Source organism: Scyliorhinus torazame, chromosome 6 (genome assembly GCF_047496885.1).
Source record: "Scyliorhinus torazame isolate Kashiwa2021f chromosome 6, sScyTor2.1, whole genome shotgun sequence".
Taxonomy (NCBI): Eukaryota; Metazoa; Chordata; class Chondrichthyes; order Carcharhiniformes; family Scyliorhinidae; genus Scyliorhinus; species Scyliorhinus torazame.
Genome location: NC_092712.1, coordinates 203,317,277 through 203,342,948, shown reverse-complemented (window position 1 = coordinate 203,342,948; position 25,672 = coordinate 203,317,277). Strand labels below are relative to the sequence as shown.

Here is a 25,672-nt window from a genome sequence, read left to right as displayed (position 1 = left end):
GTGTGGGTGTGGAAAAGAGCTGGTAATCCAGCACAGTAATTCAACACACAACATCGTTCAAAATGCATTATAAATCATTGGAAAAAAATTATACCTCTTACAATCTAATAACCAAATAAGATGCAACTAGTGGAGTGCCACAGGGATATATCAAAGGACTTGTCTACATTGTGGCGACGGCTGCAAAATCTCTGTTCTTCACCAAGCGTTCGGCAGGGGGCTGTGCTTAACAATTGTTCGGAGCAACATTATTTTACAATTTTCTTAAAGTTCTGCTACCTGACAATGTGCACATATTTCAGGTAGAGAAAGGTTGTGAAAGCAATCAGAAAACATGTCCTGGTTACCCAGGCTCTCATATCAGCATAATAGTGAATAGGTAATTTCCAAACACACTTGAAGCTACTGGGACATTTACCAATTTACATTTGTTTGCATCAACTGCACGGGCACTATCAAGGACAGTCAACCTGTCCTTAACACCCATTGGTGCACTCTCCTCAGCCATTGCTGTAGTTTCCCTCGGGGTGTACTGCAACAACAGCTTTGTCAGCCCATTTTGTCAGCATGGTAACTTTATTCAGACATAGTTTTCATCTGAAATATGCATAGTGAACTCTTCGAGAGATTTTCCAGTGGTGTCATGGTCAATAGATGCTTTATCACCCCAAAATTTCAAAAACTTGATACCATAACATTTCTTGAATTTCTGTAACGAACGCTTCACAATTTCCACAATAGATCCAGCTTCACACATCTATTAGAAGGAGAGGCTGGGCTTGTCCTTGAGTCCTCTGACGATTGGTGACATTGCAGATATGGTTGTGACAGATGGGGCAGGATTCTCCGTCAGCTGAAGCCGGAATCGGGAATCGCGGTTGGACGGAGAATCAGTTTTGATGCCGACATCATTGTGGGCGTCGTTTTCACGCCAAATCACAATTCTCCGGTCCCTCGATAGCGGTTTCAATACATTCCACTCCGCACATAGAGTAAACGCCATTGACCTATCATTAGCGGGCCTGACCCAGTATTCTCTGGGGCCTCCGCGATTTTCTGCCTGCACTGGGGGGAATTCCCGGCAACATTCAACTGTGCTTTTAAAAATTGTGAAACAGGTGCCGTGGCTGCTGAGGACGAGAGAAGGGGTACGGAAAGTGTCCAACATCACCATAGATTGCTGACAGCTGTGCCGCTGGCTGAGGAGGCTTTTGCCAGGGCTGGGGGAGTAGTGGGGGGTGGCCACAGACCACCATTGTCACAGCCTGCATGGCAGCCATGCGCTGAACACGCCACTGACTGCCCACTGTGAACTTACTGCCATGGGTCATATGGGCGTTTCCCCAGGCCACCCCCTTCCTCGGTGCAATATGACAGAGCCCTACAGGGGCCCGGCGCGGAAGAACATAAGCCCCCCACGGAACTTGCCCGCTCGCCAATCAATAGGCCCTGATCGCGGGCCAGGCCACCGTGGAGGACCCCCCCCGGAGTTGGATCTCCCCCCCCCCCCACCAGAACGGCTCCCGCAGCCAGAACTCTGAGGTCCCGCCGGGTGGGACCATACGTAACCCACAATGGCAGGACTCGGCAGAACACGGCGGGCGCGGAAAATTGCCTGGGTGGGCACTTTCAATGGCCCCCGACCAGTGCGGCAGCGATCCAGCGGGCACCCGAAAATCGGCGGGCCGGCATCGGAGCAGTGTGGCGCGATTCACGCCCCCCCACCCCCCCGGCAATTCTCCGACCCGGCGGGTGCTTGGAGAATCCCGGCCACAAAGTGTCGATCATCCTTCTTATCACTTTGACATTTCAGGTAAACTACTAGTGGTTTTGGTACTGTTTGCAAATAGAGATGGTTTAAGTAGTTTGAATTTGTATTGCGTGCATCGAGCACAAGGACCTATCCCACCTCCTGGAAACATCTGCCAAATGTGCGGTTGAAGCTGCGGCTCTCGGATATGGTTCATCAGCCAAGCAAGGATCTACAGAACCCATGACCAGTGACACGGAGTTTCTGCGGTGGACAATCATACTTCTTAGCAAGTGAGCGCCGAAGAATAATAGGAATGTGGCCATCTAAAATGGCCGCCTGCAAAGGGTAATGGGAGTTGTGGTCAAGCTGGGACACAGACAGTGCACAGCCCCTGTAAATTGTGCAAAGGAGAAACCAGACTGAACTGAAACCTGCACCTGTTAAAGGTCAGTCACCGATTTCCCCAGGATAATAGACTCAAATCAAGGAATAGCAACAGTAGCAGACTCCCTGGCGCCACCTCCCCTTATTTGGAAAGGCATACGCGCTTGGAACAATAACGACTAGGACCTGGCCAGCCATCAAGGTACTTCAAGCGCCGGCTTCCGAGCGCCGGAGCAGCGGACACCACTCCGGTGCCCGTCCCTAATTGGCCAGTATCGATCAGAGAGATTGAGACTCTATCGATCTATTGGACCCTGAGTTAACCTCACCCAAAAGGGCGCGAAAGGGAAGAAGGATAAGAAGCCCAGTGCACTAAGGATCGGTCTCTTTTGGGATCGGCCTGTGCCCCCACCAATTGCAGCATAACGACCAGCCAAGTTCAAGACCACGATCGCCACCTGAGAGACGAGCCGCAGCCAAGACGAACCTGATGATTCACAGCCGACACACGTGGGGACTCAGATAAAGGCCTTATCTACCCGCACAGAGCCAGTCATCCAGAAGTTAAGTAAAGGTCATCTTAGTTGATAGGTGTAGTTTAATACGTAGCCGCCGTGTATCATTGCACAGAGAGATAAGTCTTGTGTTCAATAATAAACTGTCCTTTGAACTAACATAGTTCGAACATAGAACTAACATGGTTGTGTGGTCATTTGGTCAATACAAGAAACGTACTCGCGGCTTGTGGTTTGGTAATAAAGTGGCAACAGAATAATGTATAAATTTAAGCTTAATTTGTGTTTCAGAATCTGTGTGCTGTGAAAAGGTTAAAACCTCAGATTAGAATCATGTTGAACACAGGTGCCAACAAGTCTATAGTTTAGTTTTACTTCAAACTTTGCAAGCATTGTAATCTCGTTTCATGACTTTTAAAGGCAATACAGGCTTGAAAAATATCTAAGCAGTTTCTTTGCAAGCATAGGTGCAATTAGTCAGTCTAGAATCAGCTAACCCAGAGCGAGAAGTTTTTCACAGAAGCTGCCACTACAGTAAGGATAATGAAGTAAGGGGCAGAAAGCAAATCCCAGAAGTTAAAGAACAGAAAGCAGGGAATGAAAGGAGGAGTACCAGGAAGACTGAAGTCAAAAGACAAAGAACAGGAAACTGAACAAGGTACTGTTCACTAAACTTAAAGATAGGGGCAGAGAGAGGCTCCCAGTTAAAGTGTCCTCTGATCAAAATTTCCCTGGCTCCAAGTCCTGAGCAACATCCCACCCCCTCACATAAGGAGGGTGATTGCAACAGGAAAGCTGCTGGAGAAGGTTTCCATCAACCTAAACTTGCTGCTACACAAGGACCATACCAATCCACATGCTGCTCGCCTCCCATCATGCTAGCCTGTATAGCTAAGACCACAGCAGAGGCCCTATGACAGCAGGAATGGAACCAACAGGCCACCATTAAAAACCTCATCACAGATCCCACAGCCACCCAGCTTAACCTGCCATGACAATATTGAGTAAACCTCAACTATTTCTGCACTGGCCAAGGCCTTTGTGCAGCAAATAGGCAGACATGGGGCCTTGCAGTGAACCCAGATGCAGCTGTGGCGCACCCCGATCAATGATTCACATCACTGAAAACTGCCCCTGACAAAATTCACCAAAGGGCTCAGAGGGCTCCATTTAGTCACTGCACAAGCTATTGCCTGGCTTAGTGATTACCTACATGCTAAAAAAAAGTTAAAGACGGGCTGCAAGGTACAGACCTGGCGACGTCGGCTAGTGAGAAGCCAGATATCTGAAGTAATTCCAAGGTTGGTGACACCTTAATACAGCCTGTGAAGCAGTCGTATTCTGTTGATATGGCTGCGTACCTGAGAGATTGTATGGAAGCTTGAATGCACATGGTGTTTGAGAGCAGAGGAATATAGTAATCTTTATTAGTGTCACAAGCAATCTTCTTACATTAACACTGCAATGAAGTTGCTGTGAAAATCCCCGAGTCGCCACACTCTGGCGCCTGTTCGGGTACACTGAGGGAGAATTCAGAATGTCCAATTCACCTGACAAGCACATCTTTTGGGACTTGTGGGAGGAAACCGGAGCGGCCGGAGGAAACCTGCACAGACACGGGAGAACGTACAAACTCCGCACAGACAGTGACCTAAGCCAGAAATCGAACCCGGGTCCTTGGTGCTGTGAAGCAACAGTGCTAACCACTGTACTACCGCACTTGGAAGGAGGTTGAAATCCTGCAATGTGGACCCTTGGTGAAGTCAGCTGAGAGAAAGTGTTATTTGGGAGAAGAGTCCAAAGCATCTTCCTTGAGAGTGGAGTTTGAAAGCCAAATCTTCAGAGAGACCACTGGCTCACAATGTGACAAACATCTGGGGAATTTGATAAGAAATCCACAGAAGCTGTTGTGGGTGGCACCTCTCACTTGGCTTCAGATTGTGGTGGCCCAGGCCACATTTCGTCCATTGCTTTACATGGACTGTGTATTTACTGAGAACTTAAGATAATAATTGTAACTTGTCTAGTTCTTATTAATATATCCCAGTGAAGGCACAGCTTGGGTGAAGCAGTCGTGAATTATAGTTAATCTTTTATTGTTTAGTGAATTAAATATAAACTTTTTGTTGAAAGTGAATCAGCACTCTGTTCATCCACATCTATAAAAAAAAAAATTAAAGTTAGGATTCATCAAGCCAGGTTCCATCTTGGGATCTGACCGTCTGGTAGTATCATCAGCTGGGATCGTAACAGTATTTAATTTTCTAGATTCATCAATAAGAATCAATATTTTACCCTTGATAATTTGATATGCTGGTAAATTGGCTTCTGGGTAGCTGTATCAATAATTGGTCAATAATTTCTGCAGAACTGTATATCATAGGATCAATGAATTTACAGTGCAGAAGGAGGCCATTCGGCCCGTTGAGTCTGCACCGGCTCTTAGAAAGAGCACCCTACTTAAGCCCATGTCTCCACCTATCTCTGAAACCCAGTAACCCCACCTAACCTTTTGGACATTAAGGGCCAATCCACCTAACTTGTACATCTTTGGACTGTGGGAGGAAACTGGCGCACCCGGAGGAAGCCCACGCGGGAAAACAACTCAATTCCCATACAACGCAATTTTCACTTTGAAGTCCCAGCCAGCCAAAGTGATCAGAGTAAGAATTGTTGTTTTGAGCCCAGGTAGTAAGCAGAAGGGTAAACTGCACAAGTCGCTTTTAGATCAGATGTGTTCAGATTATCACAAACTTTCCAAAAGTGTCTTCCTCTGCCTTTTCAGTGACATGCTGCGTAGTAATGGGAGCTTTCGACAGATTGTGTCCTACAATTTGTCCTGAGATTTTAAACAACATTTCAGCTTGATCCATTGTATTTATTGGTACAAACACCATTAATTCGAAAGTCTCAATCACTTGGATATGAAAAATGATAAACCATTAAATGTTCCCCACACTTTACACCCACATTTTTCTACTTTATAGTCTAGCCAAGGATATGTCCTCTTTCCTCTTCCACATTTCCCATGTCCACACCTCTGTACAGGGATACAGACCTACCACTGTATCACGCTCATTTCAGATGTACATTCTGTGGTCAATTTTGACTCTGATGTTGAGGCAGCTGCAGCAGTGGAGTTCCCCCCCGCAATCATCACTCAGTGTGACAGTACTTGTATGTTCTTCACTTTCTCTATGAAAGAAGGAGGTTATGCTTTTTTTGTTTTGTGGTCATTGTGACATTATCAGATGGTTTGAAGGTTTTTTTTCTCCTAATTATGTGTACCGCAGGCACTTGGGCTTAGAGATTTTAGAAATTGTCCTGATTCCTGTGAGCAGCAGTTAGCAATCCTGACTGAGGCGTTTCTCCTTGCAGGCTGGCAGTGAGTATTCTGTAGGCCAGTGGTTTTTAGGCAATTTTATTTTATAAGCTGTTAACCTGCCATTGCAAGGCATTAAGAGCTGGGTGTCAGGGAAAAACGACAAATTAGGTAAATACTAAACAGGTGACGACTGACACGCAATGTAGCAGGACTGGAAATAAAGTCTATTTGGCATATTTTTTCCCTACAGGGTTTCACTCTCATCTTTTGCGATCACTGTGGGTCTCCACCTACAGTCAAGCTTCACCTTCTAAGCACACTTTCATGTACTGCTCAACAACTCTGGGTCAGTCATACTTGATGTGGAGTGGTGCCACTTTAATGTATTGTTGCTTTTCCGACCACACGGCTTGTTCCCCAGGTGTGATATTGCAATTATGGACACATGGGTTTTTAAACACAAAACAATGTTTATTCCATGAACTCAACTTAACTTCTGAAATAAACATTGGATCTCTTAACACCCCTTACTTCAAAGATAACCCCCCCAAAAAATTACAACACTAACTAATCCTTAAGTTATTCCTTTCAACATCCATGAGACTTAAGACCTTTAAACAGAAACACATCAGGTTAAAGGCTTTACTATTATGAGTTTAAATCACCCAAATGATCCAGAGGTAGTCTTTCATGGCAGAGATCACAGCAGATCCAGCTCACTGCAAACACAGACACACACCCAAGCTCTTTTCCTCAAAACTGAAACTAAACTGCAAAATGGCTGATCTAAAACCCAGCTCCACCCACACTCTGACATCACAGCATTTCTTAAAGGTACATTGCGTAAACATCCATTTCTTAAAGGCACTCTCACATGACACTCCAGATGAGACTTCTTGAAGCCCTCATAACATAGCTGTCAAGGATGTATGGATATGTAAAAACTATAGCCTGAGATGAGCTGGGTTGACAGATGAGCAATTTGTGAATGCTGTGGAGGGCTGAAGAAAGATCAAAGAGAAGCAATCCATACAGGTAGCTCTGACATGTAAAATTGAACTTTATGATAACAAACTGAATGATAATGTGGAGGTAAATACCCCTGAGGTTTGCTTTGGTGAGGTGGATAAATGGGCTGGGATTCTCCATTGCGAGTCCACCCTGCTACCGAGGATGGAGGGTTTGGTGCTCAGCCAAATCTCCCATTCACTGCAGTGGGACCAGAGAATCTCACTGTCGTGAACTGACAGAGAATCCCACCCATGATTTTAAAAACTTAAGCAGTTGTATCATTTTGAACTTTTCCTTCCTGACAAATTAAACAAACAGTGTCAGATTTAACATGAGAATGGCTGGAATTCTCTGACCCTGCCCACAGCTGGGATTCTCTGTGTAATAACCCGCACGGGACTTACAGGGTGGGATGATTATCTTCCCCATGGTTCTCACGGAGTATGAGCACCCCTGCTGAGGGGTGGGGGAATTCAATTTACCATTGTATAAAAGGTTGGCCAGTAAGACACTGATCAGAAAGAGACCTGGCAGGGATCTACCAGGAAGTGTATATTCCATAATGTAAATAAATGAAAGTTCTTCACTTGGCGTGGATTCCCCGTCACCTTATTAAACTCTGGTCCCGCTGCAATGAATGGAATTCCCGCTGAGTGCCAAATTCTCCGTTCTCGCTGGCAGTAGTGGCGGGGTGAACGAGACCAGGAGAATTCTGCCCGCATGTTTCCATTAATTTAGGAACTATAAAATATTTTAAATTAATTCCTTTCTCATTCCCAGGAACTTGTTTGTGTGACCAAGATTGACAATCTTAGTCACGCATCAACTTCAGCTTCCTGCAAGTAATCATACTAAATTACTTTGGAGGCATCTGGTCTGATAATACAGAGGTTAAATTATTCAGTTGGCTGCATGGACTTAAGAATTATCACAATTTTCTTTTATATGGTCTCGGCTCCTGCTGCTGTTGACACTGACAACTGGTTACTGCTGGACTGTCTCCTGTACTGTGTGTAGTTTTGGAAACCACATTACAGATACCGTAAAAAAAGTGGAAAAGGTGCAGTGTTACAAGGGGCGAAAGTTATGTTTTGAAGAAATAATTGAGAAGTTGAGCTTTCTCCTAGAACGATTGAGGTTCTTTTAAACGTGATTTAGCTAATTATTCAATAAGAAAGGTTATCAAAATGTATGAACGGCAGGGAAGGAGAGTGGGACAAGATGAGATGACGCATATAAAAGAACCACTTAATTGTCCAAATGGCCTGTTTCTGTACCATGGTCTTTTAGGAAGCACATGGGTCAATGACCTTAATGAGAATAGTTTCTTCTTTGTAGCAGCGTTTGGCAGCTTGGGTAAGGGGTGGAATTCTCCAGCTTCCCACGCATTGTGTTTTCCCGTAGTGGTGGCGGCTAACCATCGTCAGTGTCTTCTGGCCCCAGAAAGACAATGGGAATTTGCATTCCTCGCCCATGTCATCGCAGGGAACCTGAGGCAGAGTTCACTTTGGCGGGACTGGAAGATTCTGCTGGCAGGAATTGCTGGAGCATTCCGCCCAAGGTGAGGTCAGTATGTTCATTTATGACAAAATGCTGCTTATGTCGGTATTGGACCGGGCATTTCTCCTGCCCAAAGGAGGAATATGTTGTAGATGGTCCTGACAAGTGGTCACTTTTGAAAAAAGCCAGCATAAACATTCCTTAGTTCTTTGAATACTATGAAGGCTTGGCTAATTTTGTAACAATGGTTATATAGTTCAGCAATGCTAGAGCTAGACAAACTGAAATTAGCTATTGCATTGCCTAAAAATGGATGTTGCGTAATGATTGGAGTTGTACATTACTTCTAATTACAATAAATGGTACTCCATATTTGGATCTCTTTGTTTAAAGAGTACTTTGTTCGCAAGTCCCGATCACCACTAGTTTTGGGACAGAATAAGCATGTTGGTTTTGTCATTCAATAAACATGTATTGATCTTCTTTGTCAAAAATGAACTCACTAAGGAAGTAGAGATTACAAACAGCAAGAATAAATTTGTGGGACTTTTATTCAGAATAAATTGGGAGGCAGTGGGGGTGGGAGGTTGTTGGCTGCAACATATTCCTGATGGATATTCTGTACCCTAACCAGGAGTTTTGAGACTAGCTCAAAACAGGCCTTTGATTTCATTTGTTACTCATAGTTGATGTTATAATTCGATGGAAAGATCCCAGAATGGAACCCTGGCTCAAAGATTTTAATTTTAAAAATAAAACGTGGAGTAAAAGAGTCACAGGACCGCTAATTATTTTTAATAACAAGAAAAAAATATTTATTAAACTTGGAAAAAATTGGATTATGATACAATGGACAGGATTCTCCAGGCTTGTCCGCCCGCCGATCCCGCACGAGATCAATTAAGTTCTCCATTGTACCTGGCTCACCCGTGCCGTTCTTGTGGTGGGTGGTTCCCTCATCTTAACAATTACACACAGGTTTTAGGATTAACAAAGATTACAAAGTACATCTAATCTACAGTGGTTTCATTGACACAAAGTTCCTTTTAAGCACACACAATGAATGTGGGCAAATTCAGTCTCCATTCTGAACAATAGTGAATGTTTGTGGATGTCTCCTCAGAATCCGCCTAGGTGGTTGTCGTGTGAGAGTTTCCAAATTCCATTCCCAAAATCACACTTTAAAATCTTCTCTATATGCAGGCTTTCCTTTAGTGGTTTGCATTCTGAAATCCAGAGCAGGTTTTCAAAATGACACTTTTAAACAAAGCATCTGCTCCACTTTTAATAGCGAATCCAGTCCAGGATTTTATACCAACCCCTTTAGGTGTTCTTTGTCTTGATTGCTGCTCAAACTGCTGACAATTGCTTTAACTCTCGATTCTCATACTATATTAAAATGGTATCAGACGCTTGATTTACCTTTGAAGGCTGCTGTCCAACTTTAAATCTGGTTATTGTAATTGTCTCTTTAATTCAGAACACTTTGTTTACACTTCCTAGAATTCTTCTTAATTATACCTTGGTCTCTGTTCACTTAACTCCAGACTTCTTGGACATTTCTCTTCATTTCTCTAGTTTTCTTAATTAGCTGGACTTCAGATTTCCAGCATCTCTTTTGTTAACCATTATTCCATGGTATGGTTTTGTTTCTAGCAAGGCTGAGAGGGATGTTCCCTCTTTAGCCTTCTAAAACCAACTGCTTCTAGTAGAGCAGTGAGAGCCACCTTGTCTCTCACTACCTATCTTCAACTGCAATCAAATTAGCTAAACTAAAACTTGAAAGCTTCTCTACCATACAAGGCTCCAGTTGCTAAGCAATCACTGCTGCTTTATTTATTATTCATGCCGTAGCTTTCTCTAAGCACAATGGAATCATAGTTGGAACTTAACCAACGCTCAGACATACAAACACCTTTGTCTAGCATGAATCTAACTATAGGTTACCCTTCCAGGCACATAAACATTTGATTAAACCCACTTAAATATTTACTAATACAAATCCCTTAAAACTATCTTTGTTTGACATTATTTAAGTGAGCACAGACAGATTATCCGAATATTGGCCCTCTTTGTATCTGTGTTACATTTGAAAATGGACTCACCAACGTTCAATTTCTATCCCACTGCTCTGGGTTGGAAAATAGCAAATGCCACAATATTACATACTTAGCAATGTTATACATGTTGGATAGAACGATGACCACCTCTATCAGATGTTCAAATGAGATAAAGATCATCAGAAGGAGGCATTGCCTGTCTTAGCTTCCCTGTATGTGACTTAGGCATGACTGAACCTCAACCATGTGTGGAGGATCCCGAATCTATAAAAACAATCGTTGCTAGAAATGAAAGCTTTGTTTTTACATAGTAGTTCTTAAATATGATAAAACATACTGGTTAATGCATGGAAGAAGGAAGGCAGATGTGGTAACATATCCCTCTATGGGATTGGGATGAGTCCTTGGAGGGCCATGTGACTTTTATCTCATTCTCAATACATTGTTTCTTACTTCAATAAATTGTTCATTTGTTAATCCATCTGGTGGTCGCCCACCTGCCAGGATATTGCAGTTGATGTATTTGAATTCCAGCACAATGCAAAACTTTTCTCTCTCGTCATTTTTCACTTGACTGGAGATTACACCTTTCCCTTTTTAAGAAGCACACAATCTCCAAGCAGCTAGGCAACTCTATTAAAAACATCCGAGGAGTGAAGTTTGTTCTTATTATCGCATTGTGATAATATTAAGAAAGCATTGTATTTACACAAGATATTTGTTCGAATAAGTTACTTTTCTTGAGGCTATCTTAAAAAAAATCTGCACTCTTAAGTCGTCCTACGACATGAAATATTTTAATTCAAAACAGAGCATGTGAAAGTTAATTGGGCACAAAATCACTGTTTATTCTGTTTTTTATTGAGAAGAAACTCAATTAATACGTGTGTTAAAATGCTTTACATATGAAAAAGATGAACAAGCAATTAGTAAAATATTTACTGGCATCTGTTGCGTATGGTTATTAGATAAAGTACTGATAATGGATACTCTGCAGTATAACTAAGTACTATAAGAAATACCCCCCCAAAATACTGTGGCTTTCACATCATGTGTAACAAGGGGCAGCACGGTAGCATTGTGGATAGCACAATTGCTTCACAGCTCCAGGGTCCCAGGTTCGATTCTGGCTTGGGTCACTGTCTGTGCGGAGTCTGCACATCCTCCCCGTGTGTGCGTGGGTTTCCTCCGGGTGCTCCGGTTTTCTCCCACAGTCCAAAGATGTGCAGGTTAGGTGGATTGGCCATGATAAATTGCCCTTAGTGTCCAAAATTGCCCTTAGTGTTGGGTGAGGTTACTGGGTTATGGGGATAGGGTGGAGGTGTTGACCTTGGGTAGGGTGCTCTTTCCAAGAGCCGGTGCAGACTCGATGGGCCGAATGGCCTCCTACTGCACTGTAAATTCTATGATAATCTATGAAAATAAAGTCTCCTTAGACAACTGGTATTATATGTCTCAGAGAGTTATTTAACTGTCACGCTCATTTTGGTTCGATGTTCTAATGAGGTTATTTTAAACTGAAGCTGACTACTGGATGAGTGAAAGTTGCTATAGTCTCAGAGGACCATAAGCTGCTCTCCCCTTTGAGAGAGAGCTGACTGGTGGTGATTTAACCTGAGGGTGACCACACTTTAGGTAAGGGGCAAAGTTGAGAAGGTAGGGCCTTCATGGCTCAGCTGGTACGGGAAGTGAATCCACGTGTTAGCGTCACTCTGCATCATGAACCAGCTGAAAGGATTAAAAACCAACAGGCCATACAGGTTGCTGCTTGCTAGTTGGTAAATTCTTAAAGACAGAAAACTAGTGATGAGTAACCAGTTGCTTCAGCTCAGCTAATCAAGGACCCTTGATATATTAATTATAGAGAGACAGGAGGGACACATTAATCAATTGATCATTATGCAGCTTCAGCTTGTATGCCTTACAGAAACACTGGACAATGAAAGAGGAGTAGGGTGCACCACAGCTCAGGCACATATTTATCTTACTCATGTCCAGCAGTTAACAGATATGTAAAGTCAACCACGTGCTTGGTGATATTATAATTAAATGTATGTTGCTCGATTATGATTGGCAAATATATTCATATGTTATATGTTATGTAATCCTACCTATTAGTTGTGAATGGACATGAATAACTTCTAAACTAATATATTATTATGATTGGTGTATGTTAATTACTTGAAAGAGAAGCAAAAATATAATTCTTTCGTATTTTCTATGATCCGGGAGCTGGCAAGCCACCAAGTGGATGCTTAGTTCCCCTGCTATAGCTGAAATAAAGTTATTGAACTGAAACTCATGAGTGTCATCTGGTCAGTTGGGGAGTGAGGAACACGACAGTGCAATAGGTGTGAAACTCCCACAACATCAGCCATCCAACCAACTGAGCTAATTGATGAGTAGCCAGATTGGAACTGTTCTTTTTTATTTACAGTTCAGATGTCGGGCAAATTTGAATTCCAAATTAATGATCAAGTAGTACATTTTAGAATTAGGACATTAAAAGATTTGTTTCTTGGGAGTCAGTTTGCAGGATTGAAGGAGCTGGGAGCGAAGTGTGGGCTGGAGCAGGGGGAAATGTTTAGATCCATGCAGGTTCAAGATTTTGCCAAGAAGGCGACACAGTGCTTCTCAAAGAGCCGACCTCCACATTGCTGGAGGACGTACTGACGACAGGGGGACTGGAGAAGAGCGTAGTGTCGGCGGTTTGCAGGGCTATTTTGGAAGAGGAAACGGCACCGCTGGAAGGGATCAAAGCAAAGTGGGAGGAAGAATTAGGAGAGGGTATGGAGGAGAGGTTCTGGTGTGAGGTGCTCCGGAGAGTGAACGCCTCCACGTCATGCACGAGGTTGGGACTGATACAGCTGAAGGTGGTATATAGAAAGCACCTCACAGGAGCGTGGATGAGCCTGCTCTTTGAGGGGGTAGAAGATGTGTGTGAATGTTGAGGGGGGCCCCGCAAACCACTTTCATATGTTTTGGCCCTGTCCAAAGCTGGAGGATTACTGGAAGGAGATTTTTAGTGGTGCACGTGAAACAGGATCCGGACCCTCGGGAGGCCATATTCGGGGTGTCAGACCAGCCGGGGTTAGAAACGGGTGCGGAGGCAGATGTTGTAGCCTTCGCCTCGTTGATCACCCGAAGACGGATCCTGTTGGGATGGAGATCAACCTCTGCACCCTGTGCCCTGGCGTGGGGACCTGCTGGAATTCTTAACTCTTGAGAATGTTAAGTTTGAAATGAGGGGAAGGATGGAGGGGTTCTACAATTCATGCGCGTTATTCATTATGCACTTTCAAGAATTGGATTACATCGAAAATTAAGAGGGGGGGGTGGGAGAGTTGGGGGACAGTGTACGTTAATGGTGACTATGGGTGATTCCTGATTCCTTTTTGTTTTTATTTAAATTATATATAAATTGCTTTCTTTGGATCAGGCACCTGAGCTAAATGGAGAGGTTACAACACTTTGGATATTTTATACAAGAGACCTAAGATTCCAATGGGTATAGATAAATAATGGGCTATATTCTCCACCCCTCAACGCCGGAAATGAGATACACGGAGAATTGGGTGGTCATGGAAAATCAAGGTCCGCACCCGGTGCTTAAACAAATGCAAAACGCCCTGCTGGGCACGGCAATGTGATCTTCACCCCACAGCGGTGTTGGCATGCAAAACCAACATTTGCATGTGTTTAAATATTATTACTAGGTTTGACCCAATGTGCTCCGGGCCTCGCCGATTCGAGGGGAAGTGACGCGGGCGCGGTTCACAACAGGTATTGATAAGTGGGATCTCGGTGCCATGGCTTCTGAAGGAGGGAGAGGAGGTAAGAGAAGTTTCTGAAATAGTTATAGACTGGGAAAAAAAATTAGCATTTGCTGGGGTGTTGGGAGGGGTGGGGGTACACCTGCCAGGGCCAGGGGACGTAGTGGGGAACGACTTGCTGACGACTTCATGGATTCAGGGTGTCTGCCTCGGGATTGGGCTGGCTGGGCATGGACCGCCTTTGTTGTGGGAGTTGCTGTAACGACAACCATTTACTACAGGTTACAGGCCCCTGTATGCTCACTGTGTCCTGTAAATGTTCACAGAGCCTCTGGTCATTTTGGTTCCCATCCTTGTCGCCCCCCTGGAAACTCTCAGACCCTAGCTGATCCATCAATTTGATGCGTGTGGCCAAGCTCAATCAGTGGCACACCAGGTGCTGCCGCTCCTCAGTGCACTCAGCAGAAGTGCAGCCCCACTGCAGGGGAAGCAGTGGAACAGAAGAGATCATCCCAAACAAAGGACACATGCACCGTGGCCTTTGACACCCTCCCTGGCACACTGCCCCTCTCAGGGCAGTCAAAGGCCTGTGGTGATACATCACTGTACTTCCCTAGCATTGTACATAGTTATATAATAGTTGTGTGTAACGTGGCCCTGTAATCCTGTGTATGGTACTGTGTATTGTACTGTAGCTCTGTAGAGGTTCGGTCACCTGTATGTAACCTGACCTGGCCACGGAGAGCTCCGCCTTAGCCGCTCCCCCGTGAGTTAAGTATAAGACCCAACTTCTGAGACCGGACCCATTTTGTCTGGGGTCGTCTGTGTCGGGTAAGCTTCCTATGTAGTGTATTAAAGCCTTAGTTAAAGTCTCACATGTCTTTGTGGTTCTTGACGCTTAGTGCATCAAGGCCTCAATAGCTAGACTATCAGTAAGCCCACTCCACAGACCTCTGCTCCCATCCATCCTGCCCCTGAACAGGTTGTCGCAACTTGTGTGTCACACCCAGGACTCACATCACACTGCAGCTAGGCTCCCAGCAGATGACTACCCCCCTCGCTCAACCCCAGCTGTAGGACAGGCCCAGACACAAGCCCTGAAGCATGGAGGCGGTTGGTGGCACACCATGACCCTCTCCACTGCACAACCAGGTGCCACCCTGCTGGTGGGATACCACATGGGCCATACCGTGAGGACACCCACAGTAGACCCCACAGGTGAAACAGGACAGGGTCAGCAGAGCCTATCGCTGACATGGGCTGCGCAGCCATGGGTACTCCTGTCAACTGGAATGGGGGGGTGGGAACAATGGAGGCCCCCTGGTGCCGCACACTGGTGGGATCAGGGGTGCAGTGTGGATGGCAACATATTGGGGGGAGGGGGGTGGCATGGTGGCTGAGGGTGCGGGGGGCATGTGGAGGGTGGAGCTGAGGTGCAACTCAGGGTCGCAATATAGTATGTTGGATTAGGTAGGGCAAGGGATACTCATCTTGCTGACATCTCCTTTCTTTTCCCCGGTGGAGAGAATGAATTTCAGAGTACAGTCCAGGATGCTCGTCATCTACATGGCTGCAGCTGCCTTTTCGGATGCACTGAGGCTGCAGGCAAAGGCACTGCTCAGGGAGGAGTAGGGGCTAGCCGGTGCACCTGGAGAGCCAGCCGTCCAACAGGCCAAGGGAGAGGTGCGAAGGAGGCCACGTTTACACCATCAGCGGCTGTCCTTCGAGGACTGCCAGACCGAGCATGCCACCAAAGACTTCGGCTGAGCAGGGAGACCGTGCACTACCCGTATCATATGATGGCGCACCTGGAAACACAAGGTATGGAGGAGGACACCTGCTGCCGGTGGCCGTGAACGCGATGGTCACCCTGAACAACTTTGCCTCGGGGTCTTTCCAGGTTCTGAGTGGAAACCTGGCAGGTATATCCCAGATATCCGCGCAAAGGTGCATTTGCACCGTTACGGATGCCCTATATGTCTGGGCTGCGAACTACATACACCTAAGTCTGGACCAGACACATTAGGTTCGCCGCCATCGCTGGTATGCACCTGGTCCAGGGGTTGATAGATGGGATACATGTCCCCCTACACGCACTGGCTCATGAGGGGGATGCTCTTCATCAATCGAAAGGGCTTCCACTCCTTGAATGTGAAGTTGGTGTGTGACCTCCAACTGCACATAATGCATGTCCGCGCCTAATACCCAGGCAACATGCACGACTCGCATATCCTGCCGCACTTGTCGGTTTCTGGCACCTTCGAGGCGCTCTCTCGGTTGAAGGGTTGTCTCCTGGGCAACAAGGGTTATCCACTGCGGCCGTGGCTAATGACACCTGTCTGGAGGCCCCAGACCGATGCGGAAAACTGTTAGAACAGTGCCCTTGCAGCAACCAAGAGCGTCATTGAGCGGTGCATCGGCAACCTCAAGATGCGGTTCAGATGCCTGGATCACCCCGGCGGACTCTCCAAAAAGCCTTAGGAGTGTTTTGCACATTGCAGTTGGCTGCTGCAACCTACACAACATAGTGCAGCAGAGGGTGAACATGGTGGAAGCGGAGTCACGCCAGGTCATCAGACGAGGAGGAATGGACCAGGAAGACCAGTGCTTTGGAACCAGAGCAGGCACAGGAGGCCGCCTAACATGTGCGCCAGGGCCGCCGCATGTGGGACAATCTCATCACCTCCAGGTTTTCTGTCTTGGGGCCTGGCCTCCGGCAGCCCATCCTTCCTGCCCCATCTCCACGTACCCCCCTCCCCCCCTCCACCCCCCCCCCTCCTCTGGCTACTTACATCCTCCCTTGTCCCACCTCCCATACCCCATACCCCTACCCCAGCTTCCCATCCCACTCCGAGGTTCCTACCAGAATCACTCCAGGGGGCTGGCCCTGGATTGGGAGTTTCAGCGGGTCTTGTCCACTGCATGGAGGATGCTGATGACTCACTGTGAGTTGAGCTCTGGTGCTAACCACCGTTTGACAAAGCCTTCGGTATCGCATTCCACTGTCCGCCCGGGTTGTCCCTGCATGTTTGCTGGCCATTCCATCTCACAGGCCTGTATATCCTTGAATCTGGGGGGGGGGGGGGGAGGAATGGGGATGGTCAGGGTAGGAGGGGAAAATGGGGATGGTCAGCGATGATGGGTCACTCACTGAGTTGGCTGTCCTATAGTGCCCGAACACTCCTGCCGCCTCTGAAAGTGATCCCAGGTGGAACATTCATTCATCCTGTGGGCCCTGCCCCATACCATCCTCCAACACCCATGTCACCAATCTCCCACATCCCTCCACCCAGCACATTTTCGCCCTGTGACCCGATGATGCCTTTTGCGACCGTCTTCTGTAGGGCCTGTACCTGGATGAGCCCGGCCGAATTTTGGCTATCCCGGGTGAATAGCTGCCACCCTGTTCTGCCCGCTGCCCATCAGATGTGCCAGTGTCAGCTGGGGGAATTCAGAAACGCTGAAGTGTTCCAGCACCTCTCCTGCGGGAGGCACTGGCATGGGCCCCATCACTTCCTCATCCCTTGGGATGCTCGATGGCCCCCGGGCGACTCCCTGGGATGGAAGTGTGGCTGGAGTGAACTCCGGAGGCTGCAGTGTCACCTGGTGCTGACAGTCTCAACCAGGGCCTCGATGCCCACAACCATGAAACACATAGACTGGGTCACATCCCTCAGCGAGTGCAACATGTCCCTCTGCATTTTGGTCATGCCCCTCAGCACCTTGGCCATGTCCCTCTGTGACTGGGTCTTGTCCATTTGTGACTGGCCCAGGTCAGTCAGCGGCCAGTCAATGCTCTCGGCGCCCTCTGTGACTGGGCCACGTGGGCCCGGTACATGGCTGCCTATAACTGGGTTCCACTGTCCTGGACCTCAGCCATCGGCTGCACAGTGTGCCCTAAGCTGTGACTTTTGACCCAAGGCTTCCAATGCGGATGCCACTCGTTCGCAATTGGCCTGGGTACCATGCATTGTCAGCACAATCTCCTGCACCGAAGGTGCACCTTCAACTGTGCCTGCAGGTGATGGAAGGTTTCTGATACTGTTGCTGTAGACCCTGGCTCTGCGTCTGCATCTCCACCAGTGTCAGGACTGTTGTTTACAGAAGCGCAAAACCTGTCTGGGCTACAATTAATTCCTGGGATCGAGCTGTACTGCCTTAACCCCAGGCATTTAAATGATCTGATAACTTCAAAAGGAAGGATAGAAATGAAAAAAAGGAAAAGGCTTGCATTTATATCGCACATTTCACAAGCACCAGGCATCACACGGCATTTTACATGAAGTACTTTTTGAAGTGTAGTCATTGTTGTAATGTAGGAAACACAGCAACCAATACATACACAGCAAACTCCCACAAACAACAACACAATAATGAGTAGTTAATCTGATTTTGATTGAGACACAAACATTGGTACGGGCACCTGGGAGCATACCCTCAGCACTTCACTGGAGTATCAGCTTTGATTATTGCACTCAAGACCTGGAGTGGGACTTGAACCCTGAACCTTGTGGCTCAGAGATGCCAGCTAAGCCACAGGTGAAACTTAATGGGGGCTGTTTATTGAGAAGTCAGAAAATAACTGCAAAATAAACCTGACAGAGATTCATTGTAGGTAAGAACTGCCAAACAGCTTTGTTTTGTGCTAACATTTCTAATATTTCTGTTCAGGTCAGGCCTTAGCTTTCAGGACATGGTACTGAGTTTTTCACTCTGTATTTACAACCTCACTGTGCACTGAACGTTAATAAACAATGGTCCAAATCATCCGTCCTCATTTGACGCTGGGATTTTCTGGTGCTGCTGAGAGGGAATGGAGTTTTGGCAGGAATGCCAAAATTTCTGTTCTCGTTCGCAATGGGTCCCGCCACGGACGAGACTGGAGAATCCTGCTCATAGGCTGCATAGGATTTGGCATTTAAGGGTTATATTGAGTACATTTCAGTTTTAGAATGACTTTATTTGTTCACGTACCTGTTTCAGTACCATGATGTAAACAAAATATCAGTACTCTATATTTTGCGAGCTATGTTGTCTCACAAAATAAGGTATAGGTGTAGCCTAAAAGATAAATTTAAGCTGCCTTTAGGGAAGGTTGTTGAAATCTAAGATGGGGGGCGGGATTCTCCGCAATCGGCGCGATGTCCGCCAACCGGCGCCAAAAACAGCGCGTATCAATCCGGCATCGCGCCGCCCCAAAGGTGCGGAATTCTCTGCATCTTGAGGGGCCGAGCCCTCACCTTGAGGGGCCAGGCCCGCGCCAGAGTGATTTCCGCCCCGCCGACTGGCGGGAAAGGCCTTTGGTGCCCCGCCACCTGGCGCGGGAATGACTTTGCCGTGCGACGCATGCGCGGGAGCGTCAGCGGCCGCTCACGGCATCCCCGCGCATGTGCAGTGGAGAGGGTCATAGTGAAGACCATGGCGAAGGCGGAAGGAAAAGAGTGCCCCCACGGCACAGGCCCGCCCGCGGATCGGTGGGCCCCGATCGCGGGCCAGGCCACCGTGGGGACACCCTCCGGGGCCAGATCGCCCCGCGCTCCCCCCGCCGGACCCCGGAGCCCGCATGCGCCGCCTTGTCCCGCCGTTCGAAAGGTGGTTCAATCCACGCCGGCTGGCGTGGGTTGACAGCGGCGGGACTTCGGCCCATTTTGGCCTGGAGAATCGCTGGGGGTGGGCCCGCCGACCGGCGCGAATTCCGCCAACCGGCGCGGCGCGATTCCTGCCCCCGCCGAATCTCTGGTGGCGGAGAATTTGGGACACGGCGGGAGCGGGATTCACGCCAGCCCCCGCCGATTCTCCGACCCGGTGGGGGGTCGGAGAATCGCGCCCTTGGTTTCTCTGTGATAGGCAGAGAAACCAAGGACAAAATTGTGATAGGCAGAGAAACCAAGGACAAAATTCAAACAGGGCTGAAGTGAAAAATATTGAGAGCAAGACAAACAATGTTAAAAAGACAAGCTTAAAGGCTTTATGCCTTAATGCGCGGAGCATTTGCAATGAACTAATCGCACAGATAAATCGCACAGATAGATGTAAACAGGTACGACATAATTGGAATTATGGAACCATGGCTGCAGGGTGACCAGGGATGGCAACTGAATGTCCCAGGGTATTCAGTATTTAGGAAGGACAGGCAAAAAGGAAAAGGAAAAGGTGGTGGAGTGGCATTGCTGCTTAAAGATGAAATTAACACAATAGTGAAAAAGAATATTAGCTCTGACAGTGTGGAGACTCTATGGGTAGAGTTGAGAAATACCAAGGGGCAAAAATTATAGTGAGCAGCTGGCAGTTTGTTGGGGCAGCACGGGAGCACAGTGGTTAGCACTGTTGCTTCACAGCACCAAGGACCTGTGTTCGATTCCAGGCTTGGGTCACTGCGAAGTCTGCTCGTTCTCCCCATGTCTGTGTAGGTTTTCTCCGGGTGCCCCTGTTTCCTCCCACAGTCCAAAGATGTGTGGGTTAGGTGGATTGGTCAAGCTAAAATGCCCCATAGTGTCCAAAAGTTAGGTGGGATTGTTGGGTTATGGGGATGGGGTGCAGGTGTGGGCTTGGGTAGGGTGCTCCTTCAGGGGCTGGTGTAGACTCGATGGTCTGAATGGCCTTCTTCTGCACTGTAAACTCTATGATACCTGAAGTGGCTCTAGAAATAGTGGATGCATTGGTCGTCATCTTCCAGGATTCTTTAGACTCTGGAGCAGTCCCTGCAGATTGGAGGGTAGCTAATGTCACTCCAATATTCAAAAAGGGAGGTAGAGAGGAAACAGGGAATCATAGACCAGTAAGCCTAACCTTAGTGGGGAAAATTCTTGATCCATTAACAAGGACTTTATAGCGGAGCATTTAGAAAACTTTGTCGAGCATTTTTGAAAGGGAAATCATTCTCGACAAATCTACTGGAATTCTTTGAAGATGTAACTAGTGGAACTGACAAGGGGAAGCCAGTCGATGTGGTATATTGGGACTTTCAAAAAGCGTTTGCCAAAGTCCCGCATAAGATTATCATACAAGATTAAAGCGCATGGGACTGGGGAAAGTGTATTGAAACTAGTTGGCAGAAAGGAAACGAGTCGGAATTAACGGGTCCTTTTCAAATTGGCAGGCAGTAACTAGTGGGGTGCCGCAGGGATTGGTGCTGAGACCCCAGCTAATCACAATATATATTAATGATTTGGATGAGGGCATACGGAATGCTTGCCTTTATTGGACGGGGCATTGAGTATAAAAACTGGAAAGTCATGCTTCAGTTGTATAGAACATTGGTAAGGCCGCACTTGGAATATTGCGCACAATTCTGGTTGCCACACTACCAGAAAGATGTGGAGGCTTTGGAGAGGGTACAGATGAGGTTTACCAGGATGTTGCCTGGTCTGGAGGGTGTTAGCTATGCGGAGAGGTTGTATAGACTCGGACTGTTTTCATTAGAAAGACAGAGGTTGAGGGGTGACATTATAGAGCTCTTCAAGATCATGAGGGGCATGGATAAAGTGGATGGGCAGGCACTCTTTCCCAGGTTGGAGGTGTCAGTCACCAGGGGGCATAGATTTAAGGTCCGTGGGGAAAAGTTTAGAGGAGATGTGCGAGGCAGGTTTTTTTCGCAAAGGGTGGTGAGTGCCTGGAATGCGTTGCCAGGGGAGGTTGTGGAAACAGATACATTAATGGCGTTCAAAAGGCATCTTGACAAATACATGGATAGAATAGGCATAGAAGGATATGGCACAAGGAATGGTGAGAATTTTGACCAAGTTTGGTATCATGACCGGTACAGGCCTGGAGGGCCGAAGTGCCTGTTCCTGTGCCGTATGGTTCTTTGTTCTTTGAGGGAACAAAATAATATAATAATAATCTTTATTATTCTCACAAGTAGACTTGCATTAACACTACTGTGAAAATCCCCTAGTCGTCACACTCAGGCGCCTGTTCGGGTAAGCTGAGGGAGAATGTCCAATTTACCTAACAAACATATTTCTGGAATTGTGGGAGGAAACCAGAGCACCCGGAGGAAACACACACAGTCACGGATGATACCAGGTTGGGTGGGAGGGTGAACTGTGACAGGGATGCAGAGATCCTTCAGCATAATCTGGACAGGTTGTATGAGTGGGTAAATCAATGGTAGGTGCCGTATAATTCAGATAAATGTGAGGTTATTCACTTTGGAAGCAAAAACAAGAAGGCAGATTACTACCTGAATGGCTGTAAATTGGGAGAGGTGAGTGTGCAGCGGGCTCTGGGTGCCCTTGTGCACCAGTCGCTGAAGGTAAGCATGCAAGTGTAGCAGGTGGTAAAGAAGGCAAATGGTATGTTGGCTTTCATTGCGAGAGGTTTCGAGTACAGGAGCAGGGATGTGTTGTTGCAATTATACAGGGTCTTCGTGAGGCGACACCTACAATATTGTGGGCAGGTCTCCTTTTCTGAGGAAGGATGTTCTTGCTCACGAGGGTGTGCAGCAAAGGTTTACCAGGCTCATTCCGGGGATGGTGGGACTGACGTACGAGGAGAGATTGACTAGGTTAGGTTTGTTTTCTCTGGAGTTCAGCGAATGAGGGTGGATAGAGATCCTATAGAGACTTTTAAAATTCTAGCAGGACGAGATAGGATAGATGCAGGGAGGATGTTCCCGATGGTGAGTGTGTCCAGAACCAGGGGTCAAAGTCTGAGGTAGACATTTCTTCATCCAAAGAGTGGTGAGCCTGGGGAATTCATTACCACAGGAAGTAGCTGGGACTAAGACATTGAATACATTCAAGAGGTGGCTTGATATTCACTTGAGGCGAACGGGATGAAAGGTTATATGGAGAAATTAGAATTTGGGTATTACGTTGGACAATCAGCCAAGATCATGACGAAGGCTCGAAGGGCCAAATGTCCTCCTCCTGCTCCTATCTTCTATATTTCTATATTTAAGAATTGCAAACAACGGTGGAGAAAGTCGCTTGCAGAGTCTCAGGGAACAGCGCAGGAAACCGACAGCAGCAGCACCCGAGGGGGGGAAGGGGGAGGGTTAGAGCCACGTTAGTTTAGTTGAACACGTGTGGCATGGGCAAACAGAGCTGACTGGGGAAGTGCTTTATTAACATGTTTATTTTTTCCCACTATTCGTTTTCACTATGTTAAGGCTCTTTGCATAGGGCTTTTTTTTTCTGTAAATGTTACAAATTTGTTTTAAATAAAAAAAATTTTAAAAAATGAATTGCAAACAAAACGAAATCACGAAAAGAGAGGAAAAAGCTGATTAATATTTTGAATGGAACCCCTTTGTGTTTTTCCCCCCAGATTTTCAGTGTTTAGAATTAACTTTCTTTTCACCACAAAAATAAAGATGAGCTGTAAAGAAATGAAGGAATTTAATTCCTCTTACCAGGATTGCAATCTGTGAGAAGAGAACAAATTGACAGAAGAACCTTCGAGATGGTCAGTGCTGGGCTCCAGTTATCCTTCAGGATATCCAGACAGATCACTCCTTGACTGTTGATATTGCAATGATAGATTCTTGTTCGGAAAGTCACCTGTCAAATTAAGGTAAAATCAGACTTTCACAGGAATTGAGATCAGCGTTTTGCACTTACAAGAGTCTGGAATTGTGCAATTACTTTATATCCTGCTCAGGGCAACAACCAGATTTCAGTGAAATTGTTACAAAGTAAATGAAATGTTGCATCTCGAGGATCCATAGACCAATAACAGCTCATTTTCAAGAACACCTCCAAAGGGTTCGTGCTGACTTGGAGTAAACATTAACTCAGAAGGGGTCTTGCCATCAGATGTTTAGTCTGCTGGTAAGACGATGATTTGGGTTATCCATCAGGCCAGTTTCACTTCACATACAGTACCTTTGCTAATTACTTGTTTGCCTTGCATTATAAACTGGACTGTACCATAGTACTGGGCTCTCAAGGAAACATTATAGAGCCACTTCTTGGAAGTAGTTTTACAATAGAAAAAAATGTACTGACATACGTTTGGTACAAAAAGATCAGTGAGTACTAAACAAAACATTTACTTTTAAGAAATGCCACTTGTGAAATGAGTGGTTTCTGCTGATCTGTTAAATATAGCATGGTGACTTATTGGGTTCCAGTAGTACTGTAAACCCAAATTTAACTGGCTCCACTGATGTACTTGTAGATGAGGATAGTGTGTTCTAGCCTGCTGAACATGCCAAACTGGTGCCATGTATCTGGTTACTTCTGTCATGACGTGATATTACAATAATGCAGGTACCTAAATGGTTTTGCATCAATTCCCAGGCTTGACACTTTCCATTTCTAAACATTTAATGTGATTATAAAATGAGCATGGCTTTATGCGTCACTGAAAAAAGTATTTGGCCACAAAATTCAGGTCTGTAGTTACTGAAGCTGAACATCCTCTTGGGAGTATGTGCTGCGTCTACAGCTGCTTCCAGCACAACCTGTGTGCCATAGTATCTTGAGAAATGCTCTTGCATGGGTGTCCCTTCCAAACAATGAACACAACTGAAATAGTAATATTATGCATCACACAGCTCTTCTGGCTGATGTCCATTTTCCATATTTGGGCCACAAAGGTCTATTCAACAAATTTGCACAGCACCAAACAAAGATCAAGCATTCAGCTGCAAGAGGAGCCCAGCATTAGCATTGTTAGGAATATGCTGAGACACTGGGTGGAATTTTCTCCTCCGGGACTAGGTCCTGTGGCAGGGGCGGAATGGGGAGAGTTTCCTGTTGTGGGGTCTGAATTGTATGGTGCCAGCCTAATTAATTATACATAGAGATTTACAGCATTGAAACAGGCCCTTCAGCCCAACTTGTCCATACTGCCCAGTTTTTACCACAAAATTGTACCTGCCTTTACTACTGCCTCTGGTAGCTCGTTCCAGGCATTCACCACCCTCTGTATGAAAGAATTGCCCTTCTGGACCCTTTTGTATCTTTCCCCTCTCACCTTAAACCTATGCCCTCTAGTTTTAGACTCCCCTGTCTTTGGGAAAAGATATTGACTATCAACCCTATCTATGCCCCTCATTATTTTATAGACCTCTATAAGGTCACCCCTAAGCCTCCTACGCACCAGGGCAAAAAAATCACTGTCTATCCAGCCTCTCCTTATAACTCAAACCATCAAGTCCCGGTAGCATCCTCGTAAATCCTTTCTGCACTCTTTCTAGTTTAATAATATCCTTTCTATAATAGGGTGACCAGAACTGTACACAGTATTCCAAGTGTGACCGTACTAATGTCCTGTACAACTTCAACAAGAATCCCAACTCCTGTATTCAATGTTTTGACCAATGAAACCAAGCATGCCGAATGCCTTCTTCACCACCCTATCCACCTGTGACTCCACTTTCAAGGAGCTATGAACCTGTG

The 25,672-nt window shown here is 46.3% G+C and overlaps 1 protein-coding gene across 2 annotated transcripts in view; it reads right to left on the bottom strand.

Moving 5' to 3' along the window:
- Positions 1-25,672, bottom strand: part of LOC140425231 (ubiquitin-conjugating enzyme E2 E2) — a 318,771-nt gene that overhangs the window by 10,954 nt on the left and 282,145 nt on the right. For both annotated transcript variants that reach the window (XR_011947795.1, XM_072509307.1), the window contains exon 5: positions 23,680-23,827. Coding sequence is in view for 1 of the 2 variants with exons in the window: in XM_072509307.1 (XP_072365408.1) it covers positions 23,680-23,827 (148 nt within the window). In the remaining variant the exon portion in view is untranslated. The remainder of the gene's footprint in view (positions 1-23,679; positions 23,828-25,672) is intronic.